The sequence below is a fragment of the Artibeus jamaicensis genome, unplaced genomic scaffold (genome assembly GCF_021234435.1).
Source record: "Artibeus jamaicensis isolate MK-2021 breed Jamaican fruit bat unplaced genomic scaffold, CSHL_Jam_final contig_2790, whole genome shotgun sequence".
Classification (NCBI taxonomy): Eukaryota; Metazoa; Chordata; class Mammalia; order Chiroptera; family Phyllostomidae; genus Artibeus; species Artibeus jamaicensis.
Window position 1 is genome coordinate 437,017 of NW_026521616.1, and position 12,035 is coordinate 449,051.

The 12,035-nt window shown below is 52.7% G+C and overlaps 3 protein-coding genes across 6 annotated transcripts; 1 reads left to right on the forward strand and 2 right to left on the reverse strand.

Moving 5' to 3' along the window:
* Positions 1 to 99: 99 nt before the first annotated feature.
* On the forward strand, positions 100 to 4,695 carry TMEM199 (transmembrane protein 199). 2 transcript variants are annotated; one of them, XM_037162908.2, is made up of 6 exons: positions 100 to 336; positions 876 to 949; positions 1,283 to 1,372; positions 1,886 to 1,928; positions 2,196 to 2,251; positions 2,562 to 4,695. In XM_037162908.2, exons 1-6 carry the CDS (start codon positions 126 to 128, stop codon positions 2,655 to 2,657), a joined length of 570 nt encoding a protein of 189 aa, XP_037018803.1. In that variant the 5' UTR covers positions 100 to 125; the 3' UTR covers positions 2,658 to 4,695. The 2 variants fall into 2 exon arrangements, with proteins under 2 accessions (XP_037018803.1, XP_037018802.1); XM_037162907.2 differs by having other exon boundaries at positions 2,139 to 2,251; positions 2,562 to 4,694.
* A 221-nt stretch (positions 4,696 to 4,916) lies between these two features.
* Positions 4,917 to 8,575, reverse strand: SEBOX (SEBOX homeobox). Of its 3 annotated transcripts, XM_053662753.1 has the most exons (4): positions 7,297 to 8,575; positions 6,978 to 7,138; positions 6,509 to 6,809; positions 4,917 to 6,263 (listed from the first exon to the last, which is right to left on the reverse strand). In XM_053662753.1, exons 1-4 carry the CDS (start codon positions 7,451 to 7,453, stop codon positions 6,037 to 6,039), a joined length of 846 nt encoding a protein of 281 aa, XP_053518728.1. In that variant the 5' UTR covers positions 7,454 to 8,575; the 3' UTR covers positions 4,917 to 6,036. The 3 variants fall into 3 exon arrangements, with proteins under 3 accessions (XP_053518728.1, XP_053518729.1, XP_037018757.2); XM_053662754.1 differs by lacking the exon at positions 6,509 to 6,809; XM_037162862.2 differs by having other exon boundaries at positions 4,917 to 6,809.
* An 88-nt stretch (positions 8,576 to 8,663) lies between these two features.
* On the reverse strand, positions 8,664 to 11,598 carry VTN (vitronectin). Its single transcript, XM_037162861.2, has 8 exons — positions 11,432 to 11,598; positions 11,206 to 11,325; positions 10,806 to 11,129; positions 10,588 to 10,727; positions 10,180 to 10,336; positions 9,842 to 9,994; positions 9,096 to 9,446; positions 8,664 to 8,860 (listed from the first exon to the last, which is right to left on the reverse strand). The coding sequence occupies exons 1-8, from the start codon at positions 11,493 to 11,495 to the stop codon at positions 8,751 to 8,753; spliced, it is 1,419 nt and encodes a 472-aa protein (XP_037018756.2). The 5' UTR covers positions 11,496 to 11,598; the 3' UTR covers positions 8,664 to 8,750.
* Positions 11,599 to 12,035: the final 437 nt, after the last annotated feature.

Below are 12,035 nucleotides of genomic sequence, written 5' to 3' on the forward strand. Positions count from 1 at the left end.
CGCGCCGTGCCCCGCCCCCTTGGCCCTCTGCCCCGCCTCCTCCCACCCCTTTGGCTCCGTGTTTCTTCCGGTGCACGGCTGGCGGAAGTCCCCTCAGAGTCACCTGACCATAGAGTGGGCTAGAAATGGCGTCTTACTTGCTCGCTGGAGAGCGGCTGGTGCGTGCTGTGGCCCCTGGCGGGGAGCTGGAGCGAGAGCACTTGCCCCAGAAGCTGCGGGCGGAGCTTGAAGCCGCTTTGGAGAAGAAGCGCAAGGGCGGTGATCGCTCCAGTGGTCCCGCACGCCTGGTTTCCTTCCGCCTGATTCGGGATCTGCACCAGTACCTGAGAGAAAGGGGTGAGGCCCATTCTCCAGCGTGGAGTTGCCTCCTCTTCTCCAGAGTCTGTTCCCTCTTGAAGTCTCTTCCCCACCTCTAGCATCTTTATCCATCACTCTCCTTTGATGACCGCGGAATGGTCATCGAGCCAACCCAAGCGTCACCCCAGAAATCCTAGAACAGATTTACTCCCTTCACAACTTCATGGGAGTTCCTCCTAGATTACAAAATATACTTGTGCAGTTTCTGCTTTCTTGAGAATCTCCACTTCCAGGCCCAAGTAGACCCACCTGACCCTTGAAGTCCAAGTTCTAACTCAGTACTACCTCACAGGGTCAGTTTCTTCCTTTTAAGTCACATGAGAAACCAACTAAGCCTGGTGGCTCCGTTGTTTGGAGCGTGGTCCCATACACCAAAAGGTTGCAGATGAATTAATTGGTATAGGAATGGCTGTGCTTTATTTTAGTAAAAAGAACAGAAAGACTAGACCCTTCTCTGATCTTAATCTTTCCAACTCAGTTCTGTGAACATTATGTTTGTGGACATATTTTCTTCCCAGATTCCACACTGTACCTTCATGAGCTCCTAGAAGGCAGTGAAATCTATCTCCCAGAGATGGTGAAGCCTCCTAGGGTATGTAAGGGATATATTTGTGAGATTGGATGTTGGCTGAGTTGAGCTTATCTGTGATACATCCAGACATGTGGGTCAACTTTTGTGTTAAAAAACTTATATTTAAAATCTGTGGGAGCTGGGGTGGGTGGGAGAACCAGATGTTGTCCTCCTTGTTTGGCAGCTTGGAAAACAGATCCATTAAAAAAAGAGTTTTCAAGGCAGTGGAGGCAGGACTGGTACATGGGCCTCCTGGTCCCCTTAGCAGTGCTTTGCCCCCTGAAACCAATGATTGTTACATATTTTCAACCAAGCTGGGAATGTCATTCTTCTCATTTGATTTTTCTGTCTTAGAACCCAGAGTTAGTTGCCCGTCTGGAGAAAATTAAGATACAGTTGGCCAATGAGGAGTATAAGCAGATCACCCGCAATGTAACCTGTCAGGTAAGGCCCTGCCCTTCAACACGTGGACTGGGTAGCCGCGGAAAGCAGGGCACTGCCCTGGGAAGAGGCACAGAGGAAAGAAGCAACATGGAATGGTTTGTATACTATCCAGGGACCAAAAAGGTTTTGTGTTTCATAGAAACCAAATGCAATTCCAAACTCATTCTCTGAGTCTCTGGGCTTAGATAGTAACTGATTCTTAAAAGTTATAGAGGTGGGAAATGAGCATTGGAGCTTTTCTTTTGACAGGGCTCCCTACCGTTCTCCGCCACGCTCCTTCCTTGGGGCAGCGAGAGGTAGATGGGTACTGGAGGCCTGTGTCTCTTCTTTGAAATGCCTGATCTTGGTCCAGAAAAGAAGCCAACTGGTCCCAGACAAGAGAATCCATGGAGAAGAAAGAGTTAATGTTTGGGCAAATAAAAACGGGCTGAGCCCAGACCAACAAATGGACACTCTCTGGGCTGCCTCTGAGCTACTTCCATTCTGAAATCATTTGCTTTTGCTTTTTCCCAGGATTTAAGGCATGGTGGGATTCTGAGTGACCTGGGCAAGGAAGGTGAGATGCTAGAATGTTGGGTGCTGAAGTATGTCCCTGGGAAGGGTCAGTCACATCATTTCCTCCCACTCCAGTGCTCTGGGGGTGAGCCTGAGCTATTCAGGGTTGCTGTTTGAGGGAGACCCAATGGATGGGGAGGCAGCCATGAGATAAGAGGGCCTCCTGGAGGATGCTGACCCAAAGGTTTCCTCCCTGGGTTCTTCCCCAAAGTGAGGTCAGTGAAGGCTCTGGTCATCACCATCTTCAACTTCATTGTCACGGTGGCAGCTGCCTTCGTCTGCACTTACCTTGGAAGCCAGTATGTCTTCACAGAAATGGCCTCGGTGAGTAGGCACTGTGGTCCGGGTAGGATGTTCCAGATGGGGGTGTTATTGGGAAAGGGAGGAAGTATGTTAACATGCCTTGCATAGATTAGGTATGGAACAAATATTTATGCAGTGAACAAGAGGGGCATTTGAGCTTTTCAGTAGTGTTGGGGGTAGATAGTAACCTCAAGAGAATCCAGATCTTTTCTTCCCTCCCCTGCTTAACTTACGGGCTGGGTGGGGGTCCCCTTCAAACTCATCAGAGGTTTTGGAGGCTGCAGAGCCGGTGGCTGGCCTTCATCCCCTGAGCCTGCTTCTCCCTCCCCAGCGGGTACTGGCTGCATTGATCGTCGCCTCTGTGGTGGGTCTGGCTGAGCTGTACGTCATGGTGCGGGTGATGGAAGGCGAGTTGGGAGAGATATGACTGGTACTTCATTATCAAAGTCTGGAGACGGTGTGGAGGGGTTCCAAGTTCCCAGCTGGCCATCACTGACTCTCGGTCAATCCATCAAGTTCTTTGTACTTGGCTCTGGTTAGTCAGGGCCAACCCCAGGATACCTACTATTTCTGTGGGGAGCCCCATCATCTGTTAATTGCCAGGGGGGTCAGTAGAGGAGACTTGGCCAACAACTGAAAAGAACTGGTCAGTCAGTACCTCCTCCTGGTTCTTGCTGCCTCTCTGCCTTCTCCAGCCCATTCAGGGCACTGCCGGCGCTGGGGTTTTCCATCCAGAGTAAATAGAACACAGGCCTTCCCAGCAGCGGATCACACTGCCTGAACTTGCCCAAGTGCACAAATCAGTCGTCAGCCTTGCTCCACACATTCTTGATGCTGACCTACAACTTAGCTTTGAAAATTCCAAGAAAGCAAAAAGGATTTCCTTTCTCCACGTTATGCTGGAAGAAGTACTGATCATAGGACACCAAATAAGAGAAAAATGAGGGGTACAGGATGGCAGGATTGGAAGTAAGGCAGCTGCCTTTTTGTAATCTTAGTTTCTATCTTCATCGTCTTCTGCTGGCCTTTTTCAGGTTTTCCATATGCTTCTGCCTGTCTCTACCACCCACCAGCCCTCTTTAAACTTCCCACCTTGTCTCCTTTGCTCTGCCTCCAAAAATGAAAACAATCTTGGCCCTAGCTGGTGTGGTTCAGTGGATTGAGTGCCAGCCTGTAAACCAAAGGGTCACCGGTTCAATTCCCAGTCAGGGCACATGCCTGGGTTGCAGTCCAGGTTCCTGGTTAGGGGCGTGTGAGAGGCAACCAACCAATTGATATTTCTCTCCTCCCATCTCTCTTTTCTTTCTCCTTTCCCCTTTCTCTAAAAATAAATAAAATTTCTAAGGAAAAAAAAAAAAATTTAGATGGCAAAACAGTGTATCTGCTTGTAATCACAAAATCCCTTGTACTTGTGTTTGTAGGGAGAGTAAACCTACTGTGGATTGTCTTAACTAGTAAAGGGAGGCATAGGGACAATTTTCAGATTTAACTGTATGTATGAATATGAATAAACATGCATATGAGTATGTATACATTTTTATACATGAACCTAACATAGGATGTTTAATACAGGTTTGTAAACACATTTGGGTGAGTGTGAAAAAGTATTAAGCACTCACAGTTGACTCATTGCTTTACACGGTTGCTCTTGGTCTTTCCAACAACCCTGGAATGTGGAAAAGGAAGTGTCTTAGACCCCTTTTCCAGAAGACAGAACTGAGGCAGAGAGAGATCGAAATGGCCCACTGTGGTCCTCCCTCTGTTAAATGGAACCAGAGACTCCTGGGTGGTCCTGAAGTCTCCATGCGATATTAAATTTCCAGAACTTAGATTTGTGGTGTGATGACAGAATCTGTATAAGGCACTTAGAAAACAATATCAGCATCAATTATTTATCCAATAAATATTTATTGTATTGTACTTATATTTCAAATCTGTGACAATGCAAAAGCCCAAAGATTTGTATAACTGAGAACTGTGCAGGGTCTGTTCCTAATGATGGACTCCATCCTTTTTCATCTGTTCACTGCATGAGCTCTGATGGGCCCCCCTGCACCCCCACCCCAGGCGCTCTGCTGTTCTTAGAAATTGGCTCAGTAGACATTTCCTCAGTGGTTTTGCCAGTTTCTTCTGGATACGGAGCAAGTCTGAGCCTCTTAGGACAGTGTTCTATAGGACAGGGGGAGTTTTAGGCCATCGCTTTGTTGAGAAGTCTTAGGATTTCTATTGTTGGTTGACAGAAATGAAAACAGAAAAAAAAATGCAGGTAGCATTTTACAGTGTTTTAAATTTAAGTTTAAAAAGCTCTGTGGAGGCCCTGGCTGGGTAGCTCAGTTGCTTAGAGTATAATCCCCATATACCTAGGTTGGGGATTCAGTCCCAGGTCAGGGCACATAAATAAGCAGAATAACAAATTGATGTTTCTACCTTTTACTCCCCCCCTCCACCTTAAAATAAATTTTAAAACATTACTTTTAAAGCTTTGTGGAAATTCTGGCTGCTTATCTGTGCTGAACTCCGTGGGCCAGGGCATCCCCATCCTTCTCATGATGAGACTGGGGTCGTTCCACACACACATTTTTCATTAGAATGTGGTCTTTCTCTAATCCCAACCCCCAAGGCCACAAGCCAAAAGGCTCCTGTGACCTTGAGCCCTTGCTGAAACCTTTATGGGCCAAGTCCTGTGCTAGCTCCCGGGGATGGAGAGGTAACCGGCCTAGTTCCCGCCAAGCAAATGGCCACTGTGCAAGGCAGTTGCAGTCTGCGGGGGCACAGTTGGAAACAGGACTCGGGTGATGGTCTCCTGTTCTCATCATAGAAAATGGAATTCTGTCTCCCCTCAGCCACTTCCTCTGCCTCACTGGACCAGGCTGTCTCTGGTACAGGCTGGGTCCAGGGCTTCCCAGGGAGAAATGGGAGTGTTGGCAGGAGGCCGGAGGAACAGGAAGTGTGGGGCCTCCCCAGTTCCTCGTGGCTGCTGTACTGCGAGCAGAAGGGAACTGGGTTGTGTTGAGAGCTTCCACGTGTGTGACATGTGGAACCCTTCACGTACATTATTGCTCTCACTTCCAAAGTGGGGAAGAGACTGGTATTATTCCCACTTTCAGGCTCATAGACTGTGAAAGAGTTGCAAGGTTACATAGCAAAGTCAGGATTTGAATCTGATTGCAGACTCCATGCTTTTTCTCTGAAGCAGAGCAGCCCCAGCAGTTGAGGCAGCTGGATTGGCCCCAAGGAGTGGGATCTGGAGCCGGGTTGCCAGCAGAGGTTCCCTGCCACAGGGTCTGAAGAGCCCTAAACCCTTCAATTAACTGTCCCTCTTAACTAATCCCAGCAGAAGCCTGAGTAATACCTCCCACCCAGCCTATTTAGGGATTAGGTGATGGAGATAAATTTCAAAAGCAAACAGCCCGTCCCTGCCCTGTTCATTTTCATTACACAACAATCCAGATTAAAGTACAGAGACAGGGTTTTATTTGGAGATGAGTTGGTATTACAGATGACCTGATACCGAAACCCTGCTGCTGCCTTCACTCCCCCCCACCATCCTAAATCCAGCAGGTTGTCTCCACAACCTCAGATGGGAGGGCAGCCAGCCTGATCTTGATGAAAATTAAACCACTATAAGCTCCAAGCTCCTATTTCTACTTTATTACTTGAATATCGCTTCATCTTCAGATCCATGGTTTGGATTTAATTTGTCCAGGTGGTAGAAGGTCAGGAGAGACCCTCAACTTTGAAAGGGCTGGTCCCTTACAGTCTAGAATTAGGATCAGCACACTCTCATCTCCTCACTCACTTAGCAGTTAGTTGCTGGTCTGAAGGTCAAAGGCAGCTGCCCGTTCTCTTGCAGGGAGGAGGTGTCTGGCTTGGGTGAGAAGCCCTGGGAACCAGATCTGGTAGGAGAACTGGAGAACATGGCCCCAAGCCTCATCCCTCTGAGGGTACTTCCTGCCAAGACGATGGACATATGTCCCAGGAGGTGCAGGGTCCTGGGTAGCAGTCTCTCCGTAGGACTCACATCTAGGCTGGCCTGCAACAGCGGGAGGGAGAGATCCCTGAGCTAAACTTCCTTTCTGTAAGAGAGCACCCTTGTGTGAAAGAAGGGGTGCAGGGATCCACTTCTGATGTGTTCGGTCCTAAGGGGAAGGGGGGCTACAGGAGCTAGAGGTGGGGGGTTGCGGGTCCTGGACCTAGATTAGGAGTGGTCCGTGTTGGTCACAACGGCCGAGGCATAGATGAGGTCAGACAGGCTGCCCAGTGAGGTCTGGGGAGTACCTTGCTCTGAGGAAAGGTGGGCCCCTGCAGCCCCAGCTGACCCCAGTGGAACTGCAGCTTGAACCCCCACCCAGCCTTGCCCTGGCCCCAGGCCTGGAGCCGGACAGCAGGCATGCCGACACCCTGTGGTGCACCGAGGCGTGCTGCTGGGGAGTGGGAGCCGGCCTAGTGTTCGGGGCTCCCAGGGCTGCTGGGGGGTATCTGGAAGAGAATGGGGTCTATAGGGGGTTTCAGGCCTAGGGCTTAGGCCTCCTGGCTTTCTGTTCTTGATTCTCTTGGCCCGCCGATTCTGGAACCACACCTGGTAAGGGAAGAAGAAAGGGTCTTTTCTGACTCCAGTACCCCTTCCCCACTAGTACAGGACAAGCAGAACCCAGAGGCAGGATACCCAGGGAGAAGTAGCTGTGGGCCAAGGCCAGAAGCTGGCTGTGTGAGAGTACCCCCACCCTGGGAGGGGGTTGCAGCTCACCTGTATCTTGGCCTCGGGAAGGCAGGTCACCCGGGCCAGATGCTCACGAGTGCCAATGTCAGGGTAGGGCCGTGCTGCAAACACCCGCTCCAGCTCCAGCAGCTGCCCTCTGCTGAATGTGGTCCGCCTTCTCCGGTGCAGACCCAACCCACTGGCATGGCCTGTGGGCCGGGGTGGGGGTCAGGCCACACTCCCTTTAAGAGCTCCCGCCAACCTCAAAGCCCCCAACAACCCCTGAAGCATCTGTGCCCCTGCCCAAATTTCCCACATCACACCCTCCCTACATCCTTCCCCGACCGACATTTTCCCACCAAATCACCTGTTAGAGATGCATCCACAGGGTTGGCCACGGAGCCAACAGAGAGTGAGGAGCCAGAGGGCCATGCCAAGGCTGTGCCTACACTGCACTCCTCCATTTGGGGTTTTATCCAGCTCGGAGGGATGCTCCCACCTCCAGGAAGGGAGAGGTTTACCATCCAGCTTGAGAGAGGCAGAGAAGTCCAGGAGGAAAGATGGCTGACCAAGTGCAGTGTTGGGGCTTGGCAGGATATGGGTAGGGCAAAAATTTGAGGTCCCTTGCTCCTTCAGGGCTTCACAAAGGAAGCTGGTCTCAGCCCCCCTCCTTGAACTGCAAATTCAGGCAGTCTAGCCGAAATCTTGGTACTACATGAAGATTCTCCAGGACTCCTTATGAGAAGCCAAAGCGATACCTCCCTCCAGAGCTCCCAGGGCTCCACCTGCCCCTCCAGAGTACTCAGCCCTGATGCCAGCTGCCTGCAGGGAAGAGTGGGTGAGGTCCTGTCCCACAACTGGAGGCTGCTAAGGCTGGACAGGGTGTGGGGGATGACAGGGGACAGCAGATGAGCGGGAGCCACCCCGCCCTCAGAAGGGCTGGGGAGCAGCTGTTGCCACCGGATCTCCCTCAGCTCTGCTTTAGGGCTTTGCCTGCATCTAACCCTTCCTCCTGGGCCCTCAAAAGCATGGATGGCTTCCTAGACTCCAGGACCCTGAAACCAGAGGTGGTTCTACAGGTACAATTAAAGGGTTTTAAGATGTTTGTTTTTACAGTGTACTCGTCCTTGGAAATCTTCTGGGCCACTTTCTAAGAGAAGTACAGACATTTGCATTTCCTTTGAGTCCCTGCCCTCTCTATCTCTCCTAACCTCGGTGTCCTGCACCCTAGACCCAAGACAGAATCCTTAAAGAAGGCCTCGTCTAGGGGTGGGTTCAGGGGACCATGGTGACCTACTCCCTAGAGACCCAGGTGTCTGAGCTAACCATGTTTCAGGCATCGGATGGCCAGAAAACTTCTGGAACCCCATCTCTTCCACCCCTTCTCTCCTCCAAGACCCTAGAATTCAGCTTCAAGCGGTAAAGCAAGCTCAGGGTTGAGAGGGGACCCTTGGTAACTCCTGGCATTATCAGAGAAGTTCAAGCTCCTGCATAGACATTGGTGGCTTATTGGGGCCTGCTTGGCTCAGGAAGAGGGCTGGCACTCATGAGCCTTTCCCAGCCTACAGCTTTTATGGTTCACAAAGAGTGCCTGAGCCCAACATGGGCTGGACACAGAGAAGCTTTTCTCTGCCACGTCCTGCAATCCATCCTGACAGCCCAGCTTCCCCTCCTTTACCCAGGCAGATCCCTGCCTCCTGCCTGTCTACCCCAGTCAGGACAGTAGTCTTAAACTCAGAGCCAAGGGATCTTTATTGAGCTGGGAGGAGGAGGTAGGAGGATGGAGCAGCAGAGGGCCAGCTGTGGGGGCTCAGACTCCTACTACTGACCAGGGGCTTGGCAGCCCAACCAGTACTGGGCGATGTTACGTGGGTAGGGAGGGCTCACGGTGTCCACGCGCCGAGTGCGAAGGTTGACTCGGTAGTACTTGTCTGGAAGAGAGGTTGGGAGAGAGTGTGTTAGACTCAGCCTGACCCTACCCACTCCTGCCCTGAGAAAGAAGATCCAAGGTGTCTCCTGGAAGGATAAGTGAACATCACAGTTCAGCCAAGGACTCCTGGCCTGGCTTTCTGGGTCACTGCTCAAGGGCTGTGTTCTGCTCATGGGAACCAGAGAGAGCAGGGAGGACCGCTGCGAAACAGCCAAAGGGGCAGCAGGGGCTCCCACCTCCTGAGAAGAAGTAGACACTCTGGGTGGGCTCGCAATTGGAAGGCACAAGCAAGTCTTTGTTGGGATAGTCATAGTTGTAGTCTCCTAGGTCACTGTCCTCACTGGAGAACAAGGACAGCCAGGTGGAACGGGACTTCCGGCGGGGGTTCTGGCCGCGGCCACGGCGTGATCCGTATCGTTTACGGCTGCGGCTGCGGCTGCGACTGCGACTCTTAGTCTTAACAGTTTTGAGCAAGGAGGAGCGGGGAGCTGAGCCCGAGATGTAGATCCTGCCGGCCATGGCCGCATCCACTTGCTCGGGCACACCAGGCCAGTCCCGGCTGATAAACCCGGGCTCTCTGGCACCACCTGTGGCAGGGAAGGGGTTAATGGGAGCATTGAGAGCCTGGACCCTGCCCCCACCCGGGGAGGGCTTTTAGCGTTGCCCAAGGACACGCAACAAGCTAGTGGCACAGCTCTCTCCCCTGGCCTCCCTCCACCACATCCCTCCCCATTTGCCTCGGCCATAGTCCCTCCCCCTGCCGGCTGTGCCCTTGGCTGTGCTAGGCAAAGTCCAAGGTGTGGGGTCAGATGGAGGCAAGCCTTCCCCCAAAGGTGAAAACAGATGCAAAGTCTGGCCTGAGCAAACAGCTTTTGATCAATAGCTCTACAGTCACAGCCCCCTCTGGCCAGCCCAGTCCTCTCCCACCCCGGGGAATCCCAGCCCTCTTGAAGGGAAAACAAGACCTGCCTGCCCTCCATACCAGGAGATCTGCCCCAGAAGAGAAACTCAAAGATGTCCTCCCAGCTGTCCCGCTGCAGCAGGGCAAACTGTTCAAACACCGCTGACAGGGAGCTGCCTTCACACTCCTCCCGACTGGGCTGCTGCTGGAACTCGTACTCCCAGTACTGTTTCCCTGGGGAGGCAGTGCGCATGCGTAAGGCTGGAAGGCCCGGAGGCTGTTGAAGTTAGGGGCTCCTGGCAGGTGGCAGGCAGGTGGCAGGGGTGGGGGCATCCCCTAAACCTGTCCCCAGTGGAGTATGAGAAGAAAAGTGAGACTGCTCCATGGCCTTCGCACTCTCCCCTCCACCCCCTGAGTACCCTTGAAGAAGTAGACCCGCTCTCGTCCACTGTAGCTGTGAGCCGGGAGGGCCAAGGCTGCGTCCACATTGTCCGGAATGCCCTCGAAGCCTTTGGAGATGTTGCGGGGGTAACCGGGCTCCAGGACACCATCCTCAAAGCGCCAGTACTGACTACCCTAAGGGGTAGGGAAAGAGGAAGGAGTCGAAGAGGTTGCACAGAGGCAGAGTCCCCCATCCGAGGCAGCAGTCTCAGTTCTAGGCTGGTCACCCAGGACCTGGAACCTCGGGCCTCCCCTTCCTCACAGAGCCCCAGCCAGGGACCACAGGTTGGTGTTCAGATTTCTTGCCAACTCTGGTCCTGGGCACAAAAGCCATAACTACTGCCTGGATACCCTTGACCCTGACCCACAGCCCCTGGGCCTGGCACCTTAAAGAGATAGGTCTTCCCCTGACAGTTGATGCGGGTGAAGGCAGCATCAATGGGGCCCTCTATACCCCAGACGTCTCGGATGAGCTTGGGATACCCAGGCTTCACTGCCTCTTCATCCAGCTCATAGCAGTACCGCCCTGGAGTGGAGGAGGCTGTGTGAGGGAGGGGATGTTCCTGGGTAGACCCCCACCCTCAAGAACTGCCCCTGGAGTCACCTCGGAAGGCAAAGAGGGAGCCATTCTTGAGGTCAGTGAAGGCATCAAAGGGTTTCCCACTGCACAGCTCCTCTGCTGAGGACTCTAAGATCCCTTGATCTGTGGTCTCGGGCTCCTGGGCCTCCTGTCCTGGTCCTGGGACCTCTTCCTCAGGGTTCCGAACAGGTGCCTCCTCGGGAGTCATTTCAAATTCAGCTTGCAGGTCAGAGCCGAGGTTGACCCGCTCTGCCTGCATATGGACACTGGCATTGTCTGCGGTCCCCTCGGCATAGGTGTAGATACTGTAGTCATCTTCTGGCAGAATGAACACGTCCCCGCGAGTCACTGCAAGCAGGGTGGGGGGTGGTGAGTCTCCAGCTGCAGAGAGCACCCCAGACTCACCCAGCCATTCCGGACGCACCTTGAGGCTTGCACTCAGCCATGTAGTCAGCACAGCAGCTCTGGTAGTAAGAGCAGAGCTCGTCACACTGACACTTCCTGTTGGCATTGAAGCCCTCGGTGCAGCGGTCCTTGCATGACTCTGTGAGGAGGGAGTGTCAGTTGGCACAGCCAAACCCAGACCACCCTTGCCCAGTCCACCCTTGCCCACCCTATTGGCCCAACTGGCCATCAACACCCTCCTGCACCTTGGTCAGCCACAGCAACCCACGCCAGCAGTGCCAGCATCAGAAGGGGTCTTGGGGATGCCATGGCAGGGCTTCTAGCCGTGAGCCTGGCGTACTGGGCTCTGTGCTCTGTGCTCTGTGCTCTGCTGCCTGAGAAAGGACGGAGAGGGAGGAAGGGAACCAGAGAAGAGGAGCTGCTTTTTCTGCTGCTCTGTTTGTTCAACCTCTGGCCCAGCCCCTCGTACCCTGACGCCCAGAGGTTGCTGTAGCACAGGGTCACATTCCTGAAACTCTGGGCCTGGGAGAGCAGGATCCCTGCCAACCTCCAGGTCACCTCAGAAGAGGAATAGCCCAGTGGGCCTGGAAGGCAGAAAGGAAGTCCACTCTGCCACTTACTGGTTGTGTGACCTTAGGCTAACCACCTTAGTGGTTTTTTTTCTTTTTCTTTCTTTTTTTTTTTTTGTTTTTTAAATGAGACTAATAACACTTGCCTCTTGGGGCGATAGGGGATTACATGAGTTGAGCAGAAAAAAAGATCCGGTGCTTGGATTAGCCCCAACTTCATTCTCCATGAATCTTATCGATCCATGGTCTGTTTGATCAGGCGCCCTTTGTGTATTTAGGA